Source organism: Prionailurus bengalensis, chromosome D1 (assembly GCF_016509475.1).
Source record: "Prionailurus bengalensis isolate Pbe53 chromosome D1, Fcat_Pben_1.1_paternal_pri, whole genome shotgun sequence".
Taxonomy (NCBI): Eukaryota; Metazoa; Chordata; class Mammalia; order Carnivora; family Felidae; genus Prionailurus; species Prionailurus bengalensis.
Window position 1 is genome coordinate 21,238,319 of NC_057346.1, and position 18,971 is coordinate 21,257,289.

The following is an 18,971-nucleotide window of genomic DNA, read 5'->3' on the forward strand; positions in this document are numbered from 1 at the left end:
AGACTGAACCAGTGTTTGGGGCCTCATGTGAGGGTGATAAGATGATTCATGTTTTTGAAAAGGAGAACATTTTTCCTACTCACATGTCTTAAGCACTGTGCCTTTTATTCTTTCTATCACATGTGCTCCTTCCAGAGTCTTCAGCCGGTCAAATTCATTCTTATCATCAAACATTTAGTTAAAATATAATTTTCTATGTGAAATTTTCCTAATCCTAAGCAAATCAGTCTCCCTTATCTGTATGCTTTGTATCAGACTTTACAAATCTTTAAGAAAACTTTAAATCACCATGTAGAAGAAAGAAAGCATGGCACTTAGTAAGTAGGAGGAATAATTCACCTATGTTTTTCACTGTCCCTTACTAGTTGTGAGCCTTGTTTACTTCCTCTGTAACATAAAGATAGTACTTTTCTTGCAAGTGCTGTTGTACATATTAAACAACACAAAAGCAAAGTATTCATCTGCCTTATTGGCGGTGCTCCAGAAACTTAATTATATATATTTTTTCTACTCTTCTTGCTATTTCCATAGCTTACTCCCTCACTTCAGTTAAGTCTTTGATGCTCAAATGCCACAAGCACAGAGAGGACTCCTGAGAGCATACTGTTAAAACAGTCACCTACTTCATCACATTTATTTCTACTTATTGTTTGTCTTTCTAACTAAAACATAAACTCCATGAAGGCATGGATTTTTCTTATCTTGTTTCTTACTGTCCTTCCACAACCTAAAGCAGTTCCTTTTACATGGATGCCCTAAAGAACTTAAAGTTCTGAATTCATGGTATGTCTTGTTCCTATGACCCAGATGGTTCCCCATCCCTCACTTCCTTTTAAATGCTGCATTCCTATTTTGTTTTCCTAGACCAGAACGTTTGCCTTCATTTCCACCTGGCATTGCTCCAAGAACAGGAATTCTGTCTTCTGCATCAGGACTTGACTGGGCTACACTCCTACCCCTTTTCTCTAGGTTCCATTCTTCTCCATTACTTTTAGTCTCTGTCCTGACACTGAATCTCGCTTGCTTACACCTTGCTTGAAAGCCAAACCTTTTAAACTCTATTTTCACCTTTCAGACATGCATTTGGAACCTATCAGCCACCACTGTCTTTAATAACCTACTTGCTTGAAATTTCTTTAGTTGTTTGTTCCTAAGATTATCTAAAATACCTGCTCCAAAACAATAGATTTCCACTTTACCTTTTAGTAGGTTTTCTACTTATTTGTAGCTCTTATTCTGATAGCAACAGAGGCATTTAACATAGCTTATTGAATGAGGCATATTAAACTCTAAAAGTACTTTGTGAAACAGAACAATGGCATGACTATTATATTAGAACCAGTATAATGGGAAAGCAGAAATTAGCTATATTGTTTAATTTCTGACTATGTGCCAAGATGTTCTCTTTAAGAAATCCATATACATTATTTTATTAAACCTTCACATTAACACTTCAAAATATATATTATAGTCCATGTTTTTTCGGATGTGGAAATTGAGTTCCAGTTTGGTCAAAGTAACACTCTAACATCATATTAAATCAGAGAAACTGTAATTGAAGGTAGGATTTACCTCACACCAAATTTAAGATTTTTTCTCAAACATTTTGCTGATTCTATCTAAAACACTAATACATAAATAAAATACATAAACATAAATAAAATTCTTCCTGAAACTAGGAAGGATTCCATAAATTTTGTCTATGACTTTTTATTTCTGTAATTCCACAAGGTCAAGTTTCTTGTGAGTTTATGAAGTGAATGCCAATATAGATGTCAAAATAAAAGTACAGGGTTACCTGACATTTACATCAAGATCTTAGTTGATCCGTACCTATATCCATATATAATTTTATAATTAGATAATTTTTAAAAAGTAATTTAAAGTTATTTTAAAAATACTTAAAAAGTACTTATCAGTATGCTGGCCATATATCAAATACTCCACTTGGATTTTCTAATTTAATTCCTGTAAATACTCTATGGAGTGAGAATTATTACTACTCAAATATAAGAGAACAGGACACTGGGGCATCTTGGTGGCTCAGTCGGTTGAGCATCCCACTCTTGATTTCTTCTCAGATCATGATCCCAGGGTTGTGGGATCAAGCCCTATAGTCAATGATGTTCACAAAGGAATCACAAAAGAATCAAATGAAAAGGAAGTATCAATTCATAAAGAAATAACTGTTACAAAACTTAAAAAAACTTGCTCACTCTGTAAGCTACCAGAAAATTTAAGTTTCATATATGTATATATGTATGGAATATATACATATACACACTACAAAATGGCATACGATTGTGATACCTGAGAGAAGAAACAACAATTAGATGAGCCTTATGCTCATTCTGGCTTTCTGCTTTGGGGCAGTTTCTAGTCTGTGGCTCAGAAAAGTCATTCCAATAATAACATAGAAGTCGTGCTGAATTGGTAAGGTAGAAGTCAGAGTTCCTAAATATCAAAGTGACAAGAATTTGTGGAGTGAAGCATTAGAGAGGAGGAGGCTATTCACAGAAATCAACATGGGACCCTCTTGCATGAATGGCTCAACACTAATTTGTGAATGCATAGGGTGAAATCCCACAAGGCTAGGCAAAGAAAAATTTCTGAAGCATTTACAAGTAGGGGCTGTAAGTAAAAATACTGCAAATATTTGCTTAGAGCTAGAAATCATTCAAGTTCTGATCTTCTAAATAGAGAAGATATGGGACATTTAATAGAGATCCAAAAAGGTCATGATTTAAGTGTGTGGGGTTTAATTAGCCCTGAAGTAAAGCTAATCTAGAGACATAATAAAGAAGCCTGAAAACAAGACATTGATTGATCAAGCTGATCCAGAAGTAACATAACTGCCTGCCAGAACAAGATCCAAGTCTCTAAAGGAACAGAGCAAAATACAGCACTCTCGAGAAACCACTAGAGCTAAGAATAGTTTGATATTTCCACCATCAAGTGTGGAAAACTTTTGTGTTACGCAGGGCACTGAACAGAGTTTTTACAAAGGTTTTGTCTCAGTAGTGAAACAAAACTACCAGCAGAAGAAATAAGGCTATTTGGGTTCTACCCCAAAACACATAAAAGCAAGCCTTGAAGAAATCAAATTTTTCAGAAAAAACTTAAGAGCGCTGTAGAATCAAAAATTTCCAGACATGTAACACTTACTGCAATGAGCCCTGAGTAATGCACGGAATTGTTGAATCACTATATTGTACACCTGAAGCTACTATAACACTGTATGTTAATTATACTGGAATTAAGATAAAAATTTTAAATTTAAAGTTAAAAAAATTCCAGAAATATAGAGAAATCAGGACAAACATAAGGCCCATAATTAGGGTTTTTTAAAAAGTCAATATTCAAAGACCCAGAAGAGTCACACATAATGGAATTAGTAGACAAAGACATTAAAAGTTACTGTTTTAATGAAATATTGAATATTTCATATTTTCAAATGATGAAAAATTGAAATATTCCATATTTTCAAAAGGTAAAGAAAATCATAAGCATTATGAGAAATATATGGATGATAAAAAAAATCACCTAAATCAAAATTCTAAAGATTAAAATACAATGTCCAACATGAAAAATTCACTGGATTAGAGTGGTAACAAATTAGACACTGCAGAAAATTTGCAAATTCTGTCATAGCAATGGAAATAACCTAAACAAAATACAGAGAGAAGAACTATTGAAAAACAGTATGAGCAGAGCATCAGTGAAGCAGGGGACAATTTCAAGCAGCCTAATAATATAAGTATAATTGTAGTCCTCAATGGAAGAAGGAGAGGGAGAGAAGGGAAAAAAATATTCAGAGGAATAATGATCAAAGTTTTTCAAAACAGGAGGGCAACTAGAAGTCAAAAGAATGAAGAATTCAACAAAAATTAATCTGGAAAATAACCAAATATCTGGAATGTTGAAAAAAGACACTGAAAGAGAAAACACAAAGGTTTTTGAGCTGAATACAATAAAATAGAAATGTATGGGGTACACCTAACACAGTACTTACCATGAAATTATATCACCACACTAAAAAAGAAATATCTCAAAACAATGACCTCTGTTGTCAACAGAAGAGCATGTTAAAATATACATAAGCCCTGTATATATGTGTCTAGAAGGAATTCTAAGACCCAGGGGGGCTAAGTGGCCTTTATAAGATAACATGGAAAAACAGCATAAATGCAAAAATAAAAATGAGGTCCTGTTTCAGCCATCCAGTGTTATTCCTCATAAAAAATTAATATTTAACTTTAGGTTAAGAATTCTAATGATCTTGTCTGTTTTAAGAAAATGATGGATAATACTTATTTTGTACGTATTCAACTCATAGTTTGAAAGTGCTCTGAGAAGAGGATCATGGGCTTCATACCTACCACTAGCTTTATCTCTGTATTTCCTAACACGGTTAGAACAAAGGCTTGAACATAGTTGATGCATTTTATACATTAAAAAAATTTTTTTAATGTTTATTTATTTTTGAGAGACAGAGAGAGATTGAGTGCGAGCGGGGGCGGACAGAGAGAGCGGGAGGGAGGGAGGCATAGAATCCCAAGAAGGCTCCAGGTTCTGAGCTGTCAGCACAGAGCCTGATGCTGGTCTTGAACCCACAAACCGTGAGATCATGACCTGAGCTGAAGTCAAATGTTTATCTGGCTGAGCCACCCAGGCGTCCCTTATACATTTTTTTTTTAAGTTGAATTATTATACTCAACCCACCGGCAATCACATCATGTGTACAGCTAAATCTTACCAATTTAGCAGGACAAGGGGAATGCTCAAAGACCAATCTCTGTGAACAAACTTAGTTTGAATTCACCTTAACTGTATTGCGCTTTACTGTGGAAAAACACACACTTTCAACATTTTAAAGTGAACAATTCATTGGCATTTAGTGCATTCACAAATTTGTGCAACCGTCACTACTCTGTTTTCAGAACATTTCTTCACTCCAAGAGGAGTAAGTTGTTACTTCCTGTTGCCTCTTTTCCCAGCTCCTGACAACCATTGATGTGCTTTCTGTCTTTGTGGAGTTGCCTATTCTGGATATTTTATGTCAATTGAATCATACTATATATGGCCTTTTGCGTCTGGCTTCTTACATTTAGCATAATGTTTTCAAAGTATATCTACGTGATGGCATATATTGACATTACACATTTGTTGTTAAGTAGAAAGAGATATCAAGGAATCGATCCTGTTCACAATTGCACCAAGAACTATAAAATACCTAGGCTTAAACCTAACCAAAGAAGTAAAAGACTGTACACGGAAAACTACAGAAAGCTCATGAGAGAAATTGAGGAAGGCACAAAGAAATGGAAAAACATTCCATGCTCATGGATTGGAAGAACAAACATTGTTAAAATGTTGACAGTACCCAAAACAATCTTCACATTCAATGCAATCCCAATCAAAATAGCACCGGCATTCTTCTCAGAGCTGCAACTAAAAACCCTCAAATTTCTATGGAACCACAAAAGACCTCGAATAGCCAAATAATGTTGAAAAAGAAAACCAAAGCGGGAGGCATCACAATCCTAGACTTTAGCCTCTACTACAAAGCTGTAATCATCAAGACAGTATGGTATTGGCACAAAAACAGACACATAGAACAATGGAATAGAATAGAGAACCCAGAAATGGGCCCACATATAGATGGCCAACTAATTTTCAGCAAAGCAGAAAAGAGTATCCAATGGAAAAAAGTCTCTTTAGCAAATGGTGCTGGGAGAATTGGACAGCAACACGCTGAAGAATGAAACTAGACCACTTTCTTACACCATACCCAAAAGTAAATTCAAAATGGATGAAAGACCTAAATGTGAGACAGCGAACCATCAAAATCCTATAGGAGAAAACAGGCAGCAACGTCTTTGACCTCAGCCTCAGCAACTTCTTACTTGACATGTCTCCAAAGGCAAGGGAAATAAAAGCAAAAATGAAATATTGGGACCTCATCAAGATAAAATCTTCTTCACAGCCAAGGAAACCTTCAATAAAAGTAAAAAGCAACTGACAGAATGGGATAAGATATTTACAAATGATATATCGGATAAAGGGTTAGTATCCAGAATCTATAAAGAACTTACCAAACTCAACACCCAAAAAGCAAATTATCCGGTGAAGAAATGGGAAAAAGACATGAATAGACACTTTTCCAAAGAAGACATCCAAATGGCAAAGAGACACATGAAAAGATGCTCAACATTGCTCATCATCAGGGAAATACAAATCAAAACCACAATGAGACACCACCTCACACCTGTCAGAATGGCTAACATGAACAACTCAGGCAACAACAGATGTTGGTGAGGATGCGGAGAAGAAGGAACCCTCTTGCACTGTTGGTGGGAATGCAAACAGGTGCAGCCACTCTGGAAAACAGTGTGTAGGTTCCTCAAAAGTTAAAATAAAATTACCCTACAACCCAGAAATTGCATTGCAAGATATTTACCCAAAGAACAAAAGTAGAGGCTCTCAGTTTATCTTCTCTGTCTCTTAACTTCCTTTTTGCTTTTTTAAATCATTTTTTCTCTCCCTGATGCATTCTGTGTGAATCCTTAGGACTTATTTTTCTGATTCTCTAATTCCTCAGTGATAATGTCTAGTTCCCTAGATATATTCAACTATATCCAGTCCAGAGTTTAATCCAAGTATTAATTAATTTCTATTTCAATAACTATATTTTCATGCCCAAGTATATAATTGGCACTTGTTTTATTTCTTCTAGTTTTTATTTCTTTTATTTTTTCCTTTTTTTAAGTGGAAATTTAGTCTTTATACATTTTAACAGTTAATATGTTTATTTTAAAGTTTTATAAATAAATTAAAATAAAATTCTTTTGTAAATTTTTTATTAAAAATATTTTTTTAATGTTTATTTTTAAGAGAGAGAGACCGAGACAGAGAGAGACAGAGTGCGAGCAGGGGAGGGGCAGAGAGAGAGAGAGACAGAATCTGAAGCAGGCTCCAGACTCTGTGCTGACAGCTCAGAGCCCAAGATGGGGCCCAAACTCACAAACTATGAGATCATGACCTGAGCCGAAGTTGGATGCTTAACCGACTGAGACACCCAGATGCCCCAAAGTAAAATTCTTTTTTAATGTTTTTAAAAATTAATTAACTAACTAATTAATTAATTAGTTAGTTAATTAATTTTTTGTGAGAAAAAGAGAGAGGGAGCACGTGCACAAGTGGGAGAGGGGGTGGGGGGAGACACAGAGTCCAAAATAGGGTCTAGGCTCTAAGCCACCAGTGCAGAGCCAGATGAGGGGCTTGAACCTATCAACTATGAGATCATGACCTGAGCTGAACTCGGATGCTTAACTGACTGAACCACCCAGGCTCCCCTAATATAAAATTGTAAAAAAAAAAAAAAAGTAACCCATAGGAAGTCAAGAAAGGGAGTCAGAGGAAAGAAAAACAGAAGAAAAACACAAAAATAATAAAATGGCAAACTCAAGCCCTAACATAGCAATAATCAGTGTAATCGCAAATGGTCTATAATTGTCAACTATCCACTGAAAAGCTAAAAAACAAACTCAACTCTATGCTGTCTACAAGAAACACGCTTCAATGTTAGATAAAGTACACTTCAGAGCAATAAGGCAAATAGCAACAATGATACCAACAAACTAGTACACTTCAACTAGTTCAGAAAGAAAGAAGTAAAACTTTTTAATGATACATGATAGCCTATGTAGAAAATCCTATGAGAACTACAGGGGGAAAAAAAAAGAAGGTATTGTCAATGGCAATTGAGTTTGTAGGAAACAGAATCATTATATAAAAATCCATCATCTTCAATAATTACGAGTGAACAAAAGGAAACTAAAATTTAAGATATCATTTGCATACAGCACCAAACCTGTGAAATCCTTAGTGCAAAATCCTATATCTGGCAAAATATGTGCAAAATCCTTATAAGCAAAACCTTTTTGAGAGAAGTTGAAGGAAACCTAAATATACTGTGTTCCTGCATCAGAAGGCTAATTATCATGATACTAGTTTTCCTCACATTGATTCATAGATTCACTATAATCCTATTCAAAAGCCCAATAGGCATTTTGTAAGGATTGATAAACTGTTTCTAAAATTCATAAGGAAATACAAAAGGTCTGGGATGAACAAAACAACTCTGATAAAGAACAAGGCTGGAGGCTCTACATTATAAACTTCAAAGCATATTCTGAAGCTACAATTAACGAGACAGCGTGATACAGGCATCCAGGTAGATGATAGGTTAATGGAGTAAAATAAAGAGCTAAAAAATAGATGAACACATAGAGGGTCAATTGATCTCAACAAGTTAAATGTCAAGGCAATCTGAGAGTACTAAAATAATTAGGCATTCTTATGCAAAAAGAAAGAAAAAGAAATAAAGAAAAAAGGAAGTAAAAAAGAAACGATCAATACACATAAGATCCTGAGTGAATCTCAAAATAATTATGCCAGATAAAAGAAGTCAAGCAAAGAGTATATATCGTATGGTTTTGTAAATAAAATATTTTTAAAAAATGCAAACTCCAGTGACAGAAAATAGATTCCCAGTTGCCTTGAGAAGGGGTGGAAGAAGGTTGAGAGGGAAGGATGACAAAGGGGGTGACTGTGTTCATTTTTGTAATTTTGGTGATGTTTTCATAGTTATATATACCGAATTTATGTAATTGTACGCTTTATTTATTTATTTATTTATTTTTTTCAACGTTTATTTATTTTTGGGACAGAGAGAGACAGAGCATGAACGGGGGAGGGGCAGAGGGAGAGGGAGACACAGAATCGGAAACATGCTCCAGGCTCCGAGCCATCAGCCCAGAGCCTGACGCGGGGCTCGAACTCACGGACCGCGAGATCGTGACCTGGCTGAAGTCGGACGCTTAACCGACTGCGCCACCCAGGCGCCCCTGTAATTGTACGCTTTAAATATGTGCAATTTATTGTATGTCATTTTTACCCCAATAAAGCTGTGAACATTTTGATAAAGAAATGAACAGACCATTCATGACAGTTCAGATGGGCAAAAATGTCACATAATTGAAATTAGGACTGACCTGGAAGATTGCATGGGCACATGCTTCCCACATCTTTGAAGCCCAGGTTATACCTTTTGAAATCACAGAAAGAAAACAGGCCACTTATTCTTTTTCTCCACTTATAATCCTCTAAAACGTTTAGATAAGAGTAAAAAGTTCTTCTGTGTTTGCAGATGATGAAATGGGTTTGGATGGATTATAGATCAAAAATGCTAAGGAAAATGGAATAACTTTGTGGTTTTGATAAAGCAATTTAATTGTTAATATTTGCTATGGAATTATTACCATTTTTCTTCCATGTTTTAATTTAAATTCCATTTAGTCAACATACAGTGTAATATTAGTTTCAGGCCTAGAATTTAGTGATTCATCACTTACATACAACACCCAGTGCTCATCACAAGTGGGCTCCTTAGTACCCATCACCCACTTAGCCCATCCCCCACCTCCACTCCAGTAACCCTCAGTTTACTCTCTGTAGGTAAGAGTTTGTTTCTTGGTTTGCCTCTCTCTCTCTTTTCCTTCCCCTATATTCATGTGTTTTGTTTCTTAAATTCCACATATGAGTAAAATCATATGGCATTTTTCTTACTCTGACTGACTCTTCTAATTTAACATAATACACTCTAGCTCCATCCACATTGTGACAAATGGAAATATTTCATTCTTTTTTTTGTGGCCGAGTGGTGTTCCATTATATGTATATACCAATCTCTTCTTTATCTATTCATCAGTTGATGGATATTTGTGGGGGTTTTTCCCCATAATTTGGCTATTGTTGAAAATGCTGCTACAAACATCAGGGTGCATATATCCTTTCTAGTCAGTATTTTTGTGTCCTTTGGATAAATATCTAGCAGTGTAATTGCTGGGTTGTAGGGTGGTTCTATTAAAAATTTTTTGAGGAAACTCCATACTGTTTTTCAGACTGGCTGCACCAGGTTGCATTCCCACCAACAGTGTAAGAGGGTTCCCCTTTTTCTGCATCCTCACCAACATCTGTTTTTTCCTATGTTATTAACTTTATCCATTCTGACAAGTGTGAGGTGATATCTCACGGTAGTTTTAATTTGTATTTCCCTGGTGATGGGTGATTTTGAGCATCTTTTCATGGGTCTGTTAGCCACCTGGATGTCTTCTTCAGAAAAATGTCTATTCACGTCTTCTGCCAGTTTTTTAACTGGATGATTTGTTTTTTGGGTGTTGAATTTTATAATTTCTTTATATATATTTGGATACTAACCCTTTATCAGAGATGTCATTCTCTGATGCTATGGAATCATTATTAATCTTCTTAACACTTGGGAAAAAAAGTTTGATGTTTATTTGAAACACCCCAGGGATCAACTACACTGCCAACAAATATGTATTTTGTAATTGCTCCTTCCCTGTAGAGTCCAACCATGCGGATGACAAGCCCCTAAGGGGGAATTTCACTTCAAATCCCTCTTAAAGATCCAAATAGATCCAAACGAAACTTTCCTTCAATAATAGAGGACTGAGGGTCAATGGGATTATTTTCTTGCTGTGCTTAGCGGGTGTCAAGCTACTACCCTTCATCAACACTTCTTGATTCTTATGCAAAATCAACTCCATGATTTTGCCAGAATAAGTGAGATTCTGGGCCATTAATGTTTGATATCTTACAAATGTGTGTGTGTGCACGTGCGTGCACTGTGTGAGACCAAACAAAAAAACTCATGTAGGCCCAGCATCACTTTACCTGGTGGTAATATTCAGGTAAGTCAATAAATTCTATCTACCTTTTAAAATAAAAAAAATTTTTTTGATGTTTATTTATTTTTGAAAGAGAGAGTGAGACAGAGTGTGAGTGAGGGAGGGCGAGAGAGAGAGAGAGGGAGACACAGATTCCAGGCTCTGAGCTGTCAGCACAGAGCCCGAAGTGGGGCTCGAACCACAACCATGAGGACATGACCTATAACCGACTGAGCCACCCAGGTGCCCCTAAAACTTTTTTTAAATGTTTCTATATTTTTAAGAGAGAGAGAAAGAGTGTGAGCAGGTGGGGAGCAGAGACAGAGGGAGACACAGAATCCGAAGGAGGCTCCAGTCTGAGATGTCAGCACAGAGCCCAACGCGGGGCTCCAACTCACGAGCCGTGAGATCATGACCTGAACTGAAGTTAGACACTTAACCAACTGAGCCACTTAGGCACCCCTAATTCTATCTTCATTTGATAAGATATTATGATTGAAACTGAAGTTTGGAAGACAGTTAAAAATTCTTATTACCCATGCTATTTGGACAAGAATGCACAGGCATAAACTGTCTCCTTCAAGGCAGATGAGCTCAAAGAGTGCAATGCGTGGAAATCATTTCTCCTCCATAATTCTTTGCTTGCTCTCCTGACCTCAAACTCACTTTTTGTCCCCAATGACAAGTCCAGTCATATTAATATTTCTCATTCATATTGAATTTTGAAGCTTACAGAGCATTTGCACATGCATTAATAATGTAGTATTACAGGGCTTACTCAGGAATACCTCTTTTATTAAAAGGACACTGCCATTACTTGACTTACTATCCAACATCTCTGAGCCAGCAATGGGCCAACCTATGAATAAAAACCCAAGCTCCTGACTCTTAGCCCCCCTCATAAAGTGCTATACTCAGGGTTAAAAATGATGTCCTTCCCCACTTAATGCTTTTTCAATAGTGGATTCACAAGAGTCCCTAAGTCTAACCTTAAAAATGAAAGGAAGAAACTCCTGGCATTTTCTCTGATACTTTATTTATTCTGCCCACTTTTCTTTACTGGTTATAATTCTAGCATGAGAAACCTATTCCAGAACTTTAATTAAATTACACATTTCTAACAAAAATTATTAAAATTTCTTTTGAGGCTTAACCATCCTAATCCTCAAACTTCTTCAAATGCCCATACTCCTTAGAGACATCATCACCCAGAGTTCTTATTGTACCAGGAGTCGTTTGAAGAATAATTGAATCTACTTCTTGGTCCCCTTCACCTAGTTTGCTCATTCCCTCACCCTCCCCTCTGGTAATGACCAGTTTGTTATTTATGAGACTATTTCTGGTGTGTGTGTGTGTGTGTGTGTGTGTGTGTGTCTAATACTTTGTCAAGGAAAGAGAGGTCAAATCATTTCTGTTAATGTCACAGGCCACACAAGTATGTTTTTAATATTTATCTGAAGTGTAAATTTGGAATAGCACTCATCAACTCACATAGTTAAAAAAATTGTGTGTTATGAGAACTTTTAATATCTACTCTCAACAACTTTTGAAATTTACAATACAGTATTATTAACTAGGGTCCTCTGTGCTGTAGTTTACATGCTGAGGACTTATTTATCTTATAACTGAAAGTTTGTACCTTTAGACAATTTTCACCCATTCCACCCAGAAAAAAGCTTTTCTGCAGATACTGACATGGCTGTCCCCCTGTCAGTTCACAAATTGGCCCCTTACACAGAGGGCATGGAGGGATGGTAGAAAGAGGTAGTCCATTCCAGATAGGTAGATGGCAATTTAATAAGCAAAGGAGCCTACTAATGGGCTTGTCTTGGGCAGCCTCAAGACACTAGATTTCTGCACCTGCTTGGCAGAATTAAGTTTATATAGGGACCTTAACTGGGTTTAGTTACATATACATTCCAGATGGTCCCAACAACAAGACTGCATCCTTAAAAATGGCTTCTAATGTGGGAATGATGGGCAAAGAATACATTCCAAGGACATGGGAAGGGGTGAGGGACAACCAATTACCTGGGTCCAACTGTGTGTCCACCAGTGGCCACATCCTTTCAATGATCTCCTCTAACAGTTTCTCAGTTCATTCAGGACTTAGTTTAAACGTCACCACTTCAGAAATTCCTCCCTTGAATAGCTCTCTAAATTTACAGCCTCTGCTCTTACACTACTTTATTTTCTTCATAGTATTTCTCATAACTTGACTAAATTCTACATCTACTTCTTTGTTCGTTTGTTGACCTCCCTCATTGGAACGTAAACTTCACGAGAGTGGGAATTTGCTGTATTCAATGCACAGAAGTCTCTCAATATAGCTGTTGAGTGAATGAAGAATAAACCATTTCAAAAAAACATATATAGTAGGAATTTTCTCTGTTTTAAGATGAATAAACTGGAGTTTATTTAGGAGAAGGAACTTAGAGTCACAAAACTAAGAGATAATCATGGGTAAAAATTAATCTAGTTTGATATGATGTGATACACTCAGCTCCTCAGCACCTCCCAATGACTAAACCACAACTATACTATAAGAAATTACATTGTTTTCTCTGAAAGAGTCACAGAGTGCCTTTGGGGAGAAAGAAGTTGGAGCAGCAGAAGTTTCATGGAGGAATTAGAAACAGTTTCATGGAGGAATATACTTTTTTTAAGTAGTAAAGTGAGGCTTAATGAATTGTATGATAACACTTTAAAATACATGAGTTGATAAGACCAAATATTTTTAAAATTTTTAAATTAAATTAAATATAGTATAACTTTAATTCTAGTATAGTTAATATACAGTGTTATTTTAGTTTCAGGTGTACAATATTGTAATTTAACATTTCCATGCAGCACCCAGTGCTCATCATGACAAGGGCACTCCTTAATACCTATGACCTATTTCAGCCATCCCCCTGCCTGCATCCCCTCTGGAAACCACCAGTTTGTTCTCTGTAGTTAAGAGTCTATTTCTTGGTTTGCCTATCTCTCTCTCTTTTTTCCATTTACTTGTTTGTTTTGTTTCTTAAATTTCACATATGAGTGAAATCATATGGTCTGTGTCTTTTTTTGACTGATTTATTTCACTTTACATCATAATCTCTACCTTCACCCATATCATTGCAAATGGCAAGATTTCATTCTTTTTTATGGCTGAATAATATTCCACTGAATATGTATATATATCACAAAAGAAAGGAAAGTCAAAACCAGCAACTCACAGAAGAGATGAAAAGCTTGGAGGGAACCAAAGCTCTGTGAGATCAGGGTCAGACACTGAATGAGCAAAATGAAGATGCCAAAGCCAAAGGGGAATCCCAGGGATACCAGTAAGGGAGAGGTTAAGCTCTGAGACATGAGAAGAGGACACAGGCTGCTGCAGATTAAAAAGCAGCAAAACCTGGCAACTCACTGTACGGTTTCTCTAAAGGTTACTGAATAACACAAGGATTATTTTTCATTTGTAGGAGAATCTAAGATTCAATTTATGGAGACAAAAGGATTTTTACTTCACTATGTCACATGGGAGCAATAAAAACTGAAGCCAAATGCACCACCGACGTCTTGATAAGGGCTTCAACTAAGATTTTAGCCTTGTTTTTCAGAAATTCTGTGCCAGTCAGAAATTATGTAATTCATCAGATCTGGGATCACTAAATTCTGTCAGATGACAGTGTTTGTCTAATAAAAGCCTCTTTCCTGAGCTACTCAGCTACTTATCACAACTGGGATAAGAATGGATACAGGAAACCATTCTTCAGTAACTGAGTTTATCCTTGAGGGGTTAACAGACCAGCCAGGACTCCAGCTCCCTCTCTTTTTCCTGTTTCTATTGATCTATATGGTCTGCATGGTGGGAAATTTGGGTTTGATCTTTTTAATCAGGATCAGTTCTCAGCTTCACACGCCCATGTATTATTTTCTCAGTAATTTGTCCTTCATAGATCTCTGCTACTCCACTGTCATAATTCCCAAGATGTTGGTGAACTTTGTGTCAGAGAAGAATTTCACCTCCTTTCCTGAGTGTATGACCCAGCTCTTTTGCTTCTGCTTCTTTGGTATTGATGACTCCTACATGCTGACAGCAATGGCATATGATCGTTATGTTGCCATCTGTAACCCCTTGCTCTACAATGTCATAATGTCCCCAAGAATCTGTTTTCTACTGGCCACCAGTGTGTATACAGTGGGGATCATTGGAGCCTTGGTCCACACCAGCTACATATCTAGTCGATCCTTCTGTGGAATGAACATCATCCACCATTACTTCTGTGACATCCTCCCTCTTCTGAATATATCTTGCTCAAGAGACTACACCAAGGAACTCTTGGTGATGATTTTGGTTGGCGTCAATGTATTTGCATGTGCTGTAGCCATCTTCATCTCTTATGCCTTCATTCTTTCCAGTATCTTATGCATCTGCTCAGCTGAAGGCAGGTCCAAAGCTTTCAGTACCTGCAGCTCGCACCTTGCAGCTGTTGGGGTTTTCTATGGCTCCATCATTTTCATGTATTTTAAACCATATACCAGTGACATAATACAGGAGAAGGTGGCCTCTGTGTTCTATACCACAGTGATTCCCATGCTTAATCCCCTTATCTACAGCCTTAGGAACAAGGATGTCAAAGAATCCCTTAAAAGAGTTCTTAATGGTGGGTAACTTTCTGGATCTGTGTAGAAAAGAGCACTTTTTAAAAGAAAAAGCACCTTTGAACATAGATCTTACCTTATGTTTTATTCCTTCTCTTTTTAAGAGTAACTGATTAGTTGCAAATCAAGGGCTGTCTTAAACTAAAATGTCCTAATGATTTATTTTCGTGACACTCACTTTCTCTTTAGGTGCCCCTACTCCCAATACCCAATGATCCCTTTACTTTCTCTAGTCAAGCCACTCAAGAAACAGACATCCTAGCCTACGTTCTTACTCACTCTAAATATATATACATCAGAAACCTTCCTTTGTGTAATTGTCCTTGCTAAACAGCAAACACCTAATCAAACCTGTTGTAAAGTTGTAATGTCTAATGATGGCTGAATGTGTAAATCCCCTCAGGAACTGGCATTTTAATACACAAGAGGGTTACAGAAGCAATGGACATTTGTTAGTAGAATTTTAAGGGAATATAGTTGCTAGTAAACAAGAAGAAATAGGAATTTCATAAGATTTCTAGCTGTTGTTATAACCACTGAAAATAGGATCTGTCTTGTGGAGGGGTCAAATGAGGTGAAGGTTGGGGAGGGGATGGCAGAAAGGGACAAAATGATTTGTTATTTTTAAATTTTCACTATAACTTTAATGTTTATTTATTTTGAGAGAGAAAATGAGAGAGAGAGAGAGAGAGAGAGAGAGAGAGAGAGAGAGAGAGAAGGGAATGGAGAGAGAGGGAGAGAGAGAATTCCAAGCAGGCTCCCACTGTCAGCACAGAGACTGACATGGAACTCAATCTCATGAACCGAGAGATCTCCTGAATGGTGAGATCATGTCCTGAGCCAAAATCAAGAGTTGGTCACTTAACTGACTCAGCCACCCAGGCACCCTTAACTTTCACTAAAATTTTATTTTATTTTATTTTATTTTATTTTATTTTACTTATTTTTAACATTTATTTTTGAGAGACAGAGAGAGACAGAGCATGAATGGGGAAGAGAGAAGGAGACACAGAATCTGAAGCCGGCTCCAGGCTCTGAGCTGTCAGCACAGAGCCTGATGCAGGGCTTGACCCACAGACCATGAGATCATGACCTGAGCCAAAGTTGGGATGCTCAACTGACTGAGCCACACAGGTGCCCCAATTTTCACTATAATTTTAATTTACATATTTTATTTCCAAATTATTCCATACTTTGACTCCTTTCTGTTAGATCTCAAGATGACTTCCCTCTGGATGACTCCCTTAATTATTCACTATTTATTCTCCCACTATTAAGAATAATCCCAGAGCCTCTACACACCATTAAAATTCATTCAGTAAATCAATAATATTTTCTGCACAACTATGTGTCAGACAAACAAAAATTTCTATCCTTGTTGGAAGCAAATAACGAACCCATGAACAAGAAAACATGTATTATCCAGTGATGATCAGTGCTATAGGATAAACTAAAGCAGAGAGGGGGGATGGGCACTGGGAGGAGAAGAAGCTTGCTCTTTCAATCCCGGAGGTCAGACTCTGAGAAATATGGTATTTCCTAGGAGCCTGAAGGAAGTAGGGAATCAACCTATGTGACTGAGAGAAGAAAACTTCAGGCAAAGAGAACATCAAATATAATCTCTGAAAGAGAAGCATGTTGGGGCACTTTTAAGTAACTGTAGTTTGGAGAATGTGCTTTAAAGAGAGTGAATGGGGGGCAGAGTCATGAAAAGTAATATCAGAAGGATGGTGGAGGAGGGAGACAAAATCTGTAGAGCCTGAACACAAGTTTGAAAGGTTTGACTGTTCCTCTAAGTGAAATGGGAAGCCACTGATGGGTTTCAACAGAAGAATGATCTGATCTGATCAATAAATCATTCTTGCTCTTTCCATTGAATGGACCTAGAAGCAATGAAATCCAAGTAACAAAGTTCATGCCTATCATCCAGTGATAATTTGGTTTCTATCACAACCCACTGAAAGAAACAAGGACTTCATGGAGAAATGATAAATTCCAGGGTGGGGTACCTAAAATTCAAGATGAGCCTAGAACATCTTAGTATTGCACAGAATAAATAAGTGCCCCCAAGTTTATACAGATGTGTCAAAAGGGAAGACAAATTTACTGGACAAATTTAGGAGAATTTGACCATCAAAATGAATTGCTTCTGAGAATCTATGGTTCCTTACTGATACAAACATACTGACAATAAAATAAAAAGTATTAGAAAAAGGAAAGCTCTTTACTGAAAACACCAGTTAATAAATTCAGAAGAAATTATATAATTAGAAACACAGACTATTACAGCGACCATGCTAATAACTGAATTAGGTAAGAATCATCAATAGAAACTCTATGTCAAGTCTTGGTTATTTTTGTATTAGTAAATAATTGAAGGGATTTTAAAATTTTTCTTCACTTAGATTCTATGAGGATAAAGGAGATGAAGTTTTCTAAGTTTCTACTTTATGCCTAAACACTTTAGAATGTCCTACCTTGTTCATTAAATAAGCTTGATATTAGCAAAATGCAGAAAATTCTAGAAAAATAACACAGGTCTCAAATGGCAGTGAAGCATGTCTAATTGAACTTATCTTAGTGATAAAACCTGAGACTGAGATAAGTTCTTCTTTTCTCTCCATTTTCCCTTCTGTTTTATTCCTATTTGTGTCTCTTGAACTCTGTATATTCACTCTCTTATAATTCCCCCCATCTCTTCCCAGCCCCACACGTATGAATGAGTTCGCTTTCTGTTTAAGTTCCATAGTATCCATTTACATAATATTGAAAGAAACAAAAATGTGAACCTGACTTACCAGTAAGAATGATGAAATAAATACAAATTACAGAATACTAATCTGACATATATAAAGTGAAATACAAAAAAAAAAACTAGTTAAAAAATCCATGAAATGAACGTCAAAATATGGCAGTGAGGGAAATTGGTGTTCTCACAAAATTGTGAGAATTCTTACTAATGCCATCATTTTAGAGAGAAACAGACTGATGCTGAGGACAAACCCATATTCCTTTTCCTCTTTCCTAATCACCATTAGGAAGAGATATTACATATGGATGAGATTAGGAAGAGATACAACATCAAACCAGTGCTGACTCTCTAATATAGAGGTTCCGAATTCCTTTGGGGGATCAAAGACCATTTAGGTGGTCAGATGAAGAATCAGGTTCTTTCTTAGAATAATGTTTTTAACTGTATAATATACATTTGTTAAAAAATTATACCACTGATATCACAATATTTGAAATAAATTTGTGGCTTCTTTATTAGTGAAATAAATCACAAGAGCTGGTAGCAGATCAAATAATTACTATAATTTGAGGTAGCAGTGGGTACAAATGGTCATGATCAGTACTCCATTTCATCCTAAGGACCCCTATAACATCCCTATAACATACGTACAGCAACCTCAATGTGATAGAAAAATAGATGTGATTCTGTTGGTGACAAAGTCATAGATAATTACATATTTTAACATTATGTTAAATATTTAACATATTTAACATAAATAACATAGATAATTACATATTTTAACATTAACATCAGTTACTAAGATGCTGACTTGATGG

The 18,971-nt window shown here is 36.4% G+C and overlaps 1 protein-coding gene across 1 annotated transcript; it reads left to right on the top strand.

Annotated features, from left to right (window-relative positions):
• The first annotated feature begins 14,475 nt into the window (after positions 1–14,475).
• On the top strand, positions 14,476–15,411 carry LOC122482504 (olfactory receptor 8D2-like). Its single transcript, XM_043578822.1, has one exon. The coding sequence runs from the start codon at positions 14,488–14,490 to the stop codon at positions 15,409–15,411; it is 924 nt and encodes a 307-aa protein (XP_043434757.1). The 5' UTR covers positions 14,476–14,487.
• Positions 15,412–18,971: the final 3,560 nt, after the last annotated feature.

Coding starts and splice junctions, on each gene's coding strand:
- LOC122482504 (XM_043578822.1), top strand. CDS start 14,488: ATGGATACAGGAAACCATTCTTCAGTAACTGAGTTTATCCTTGAGGGG.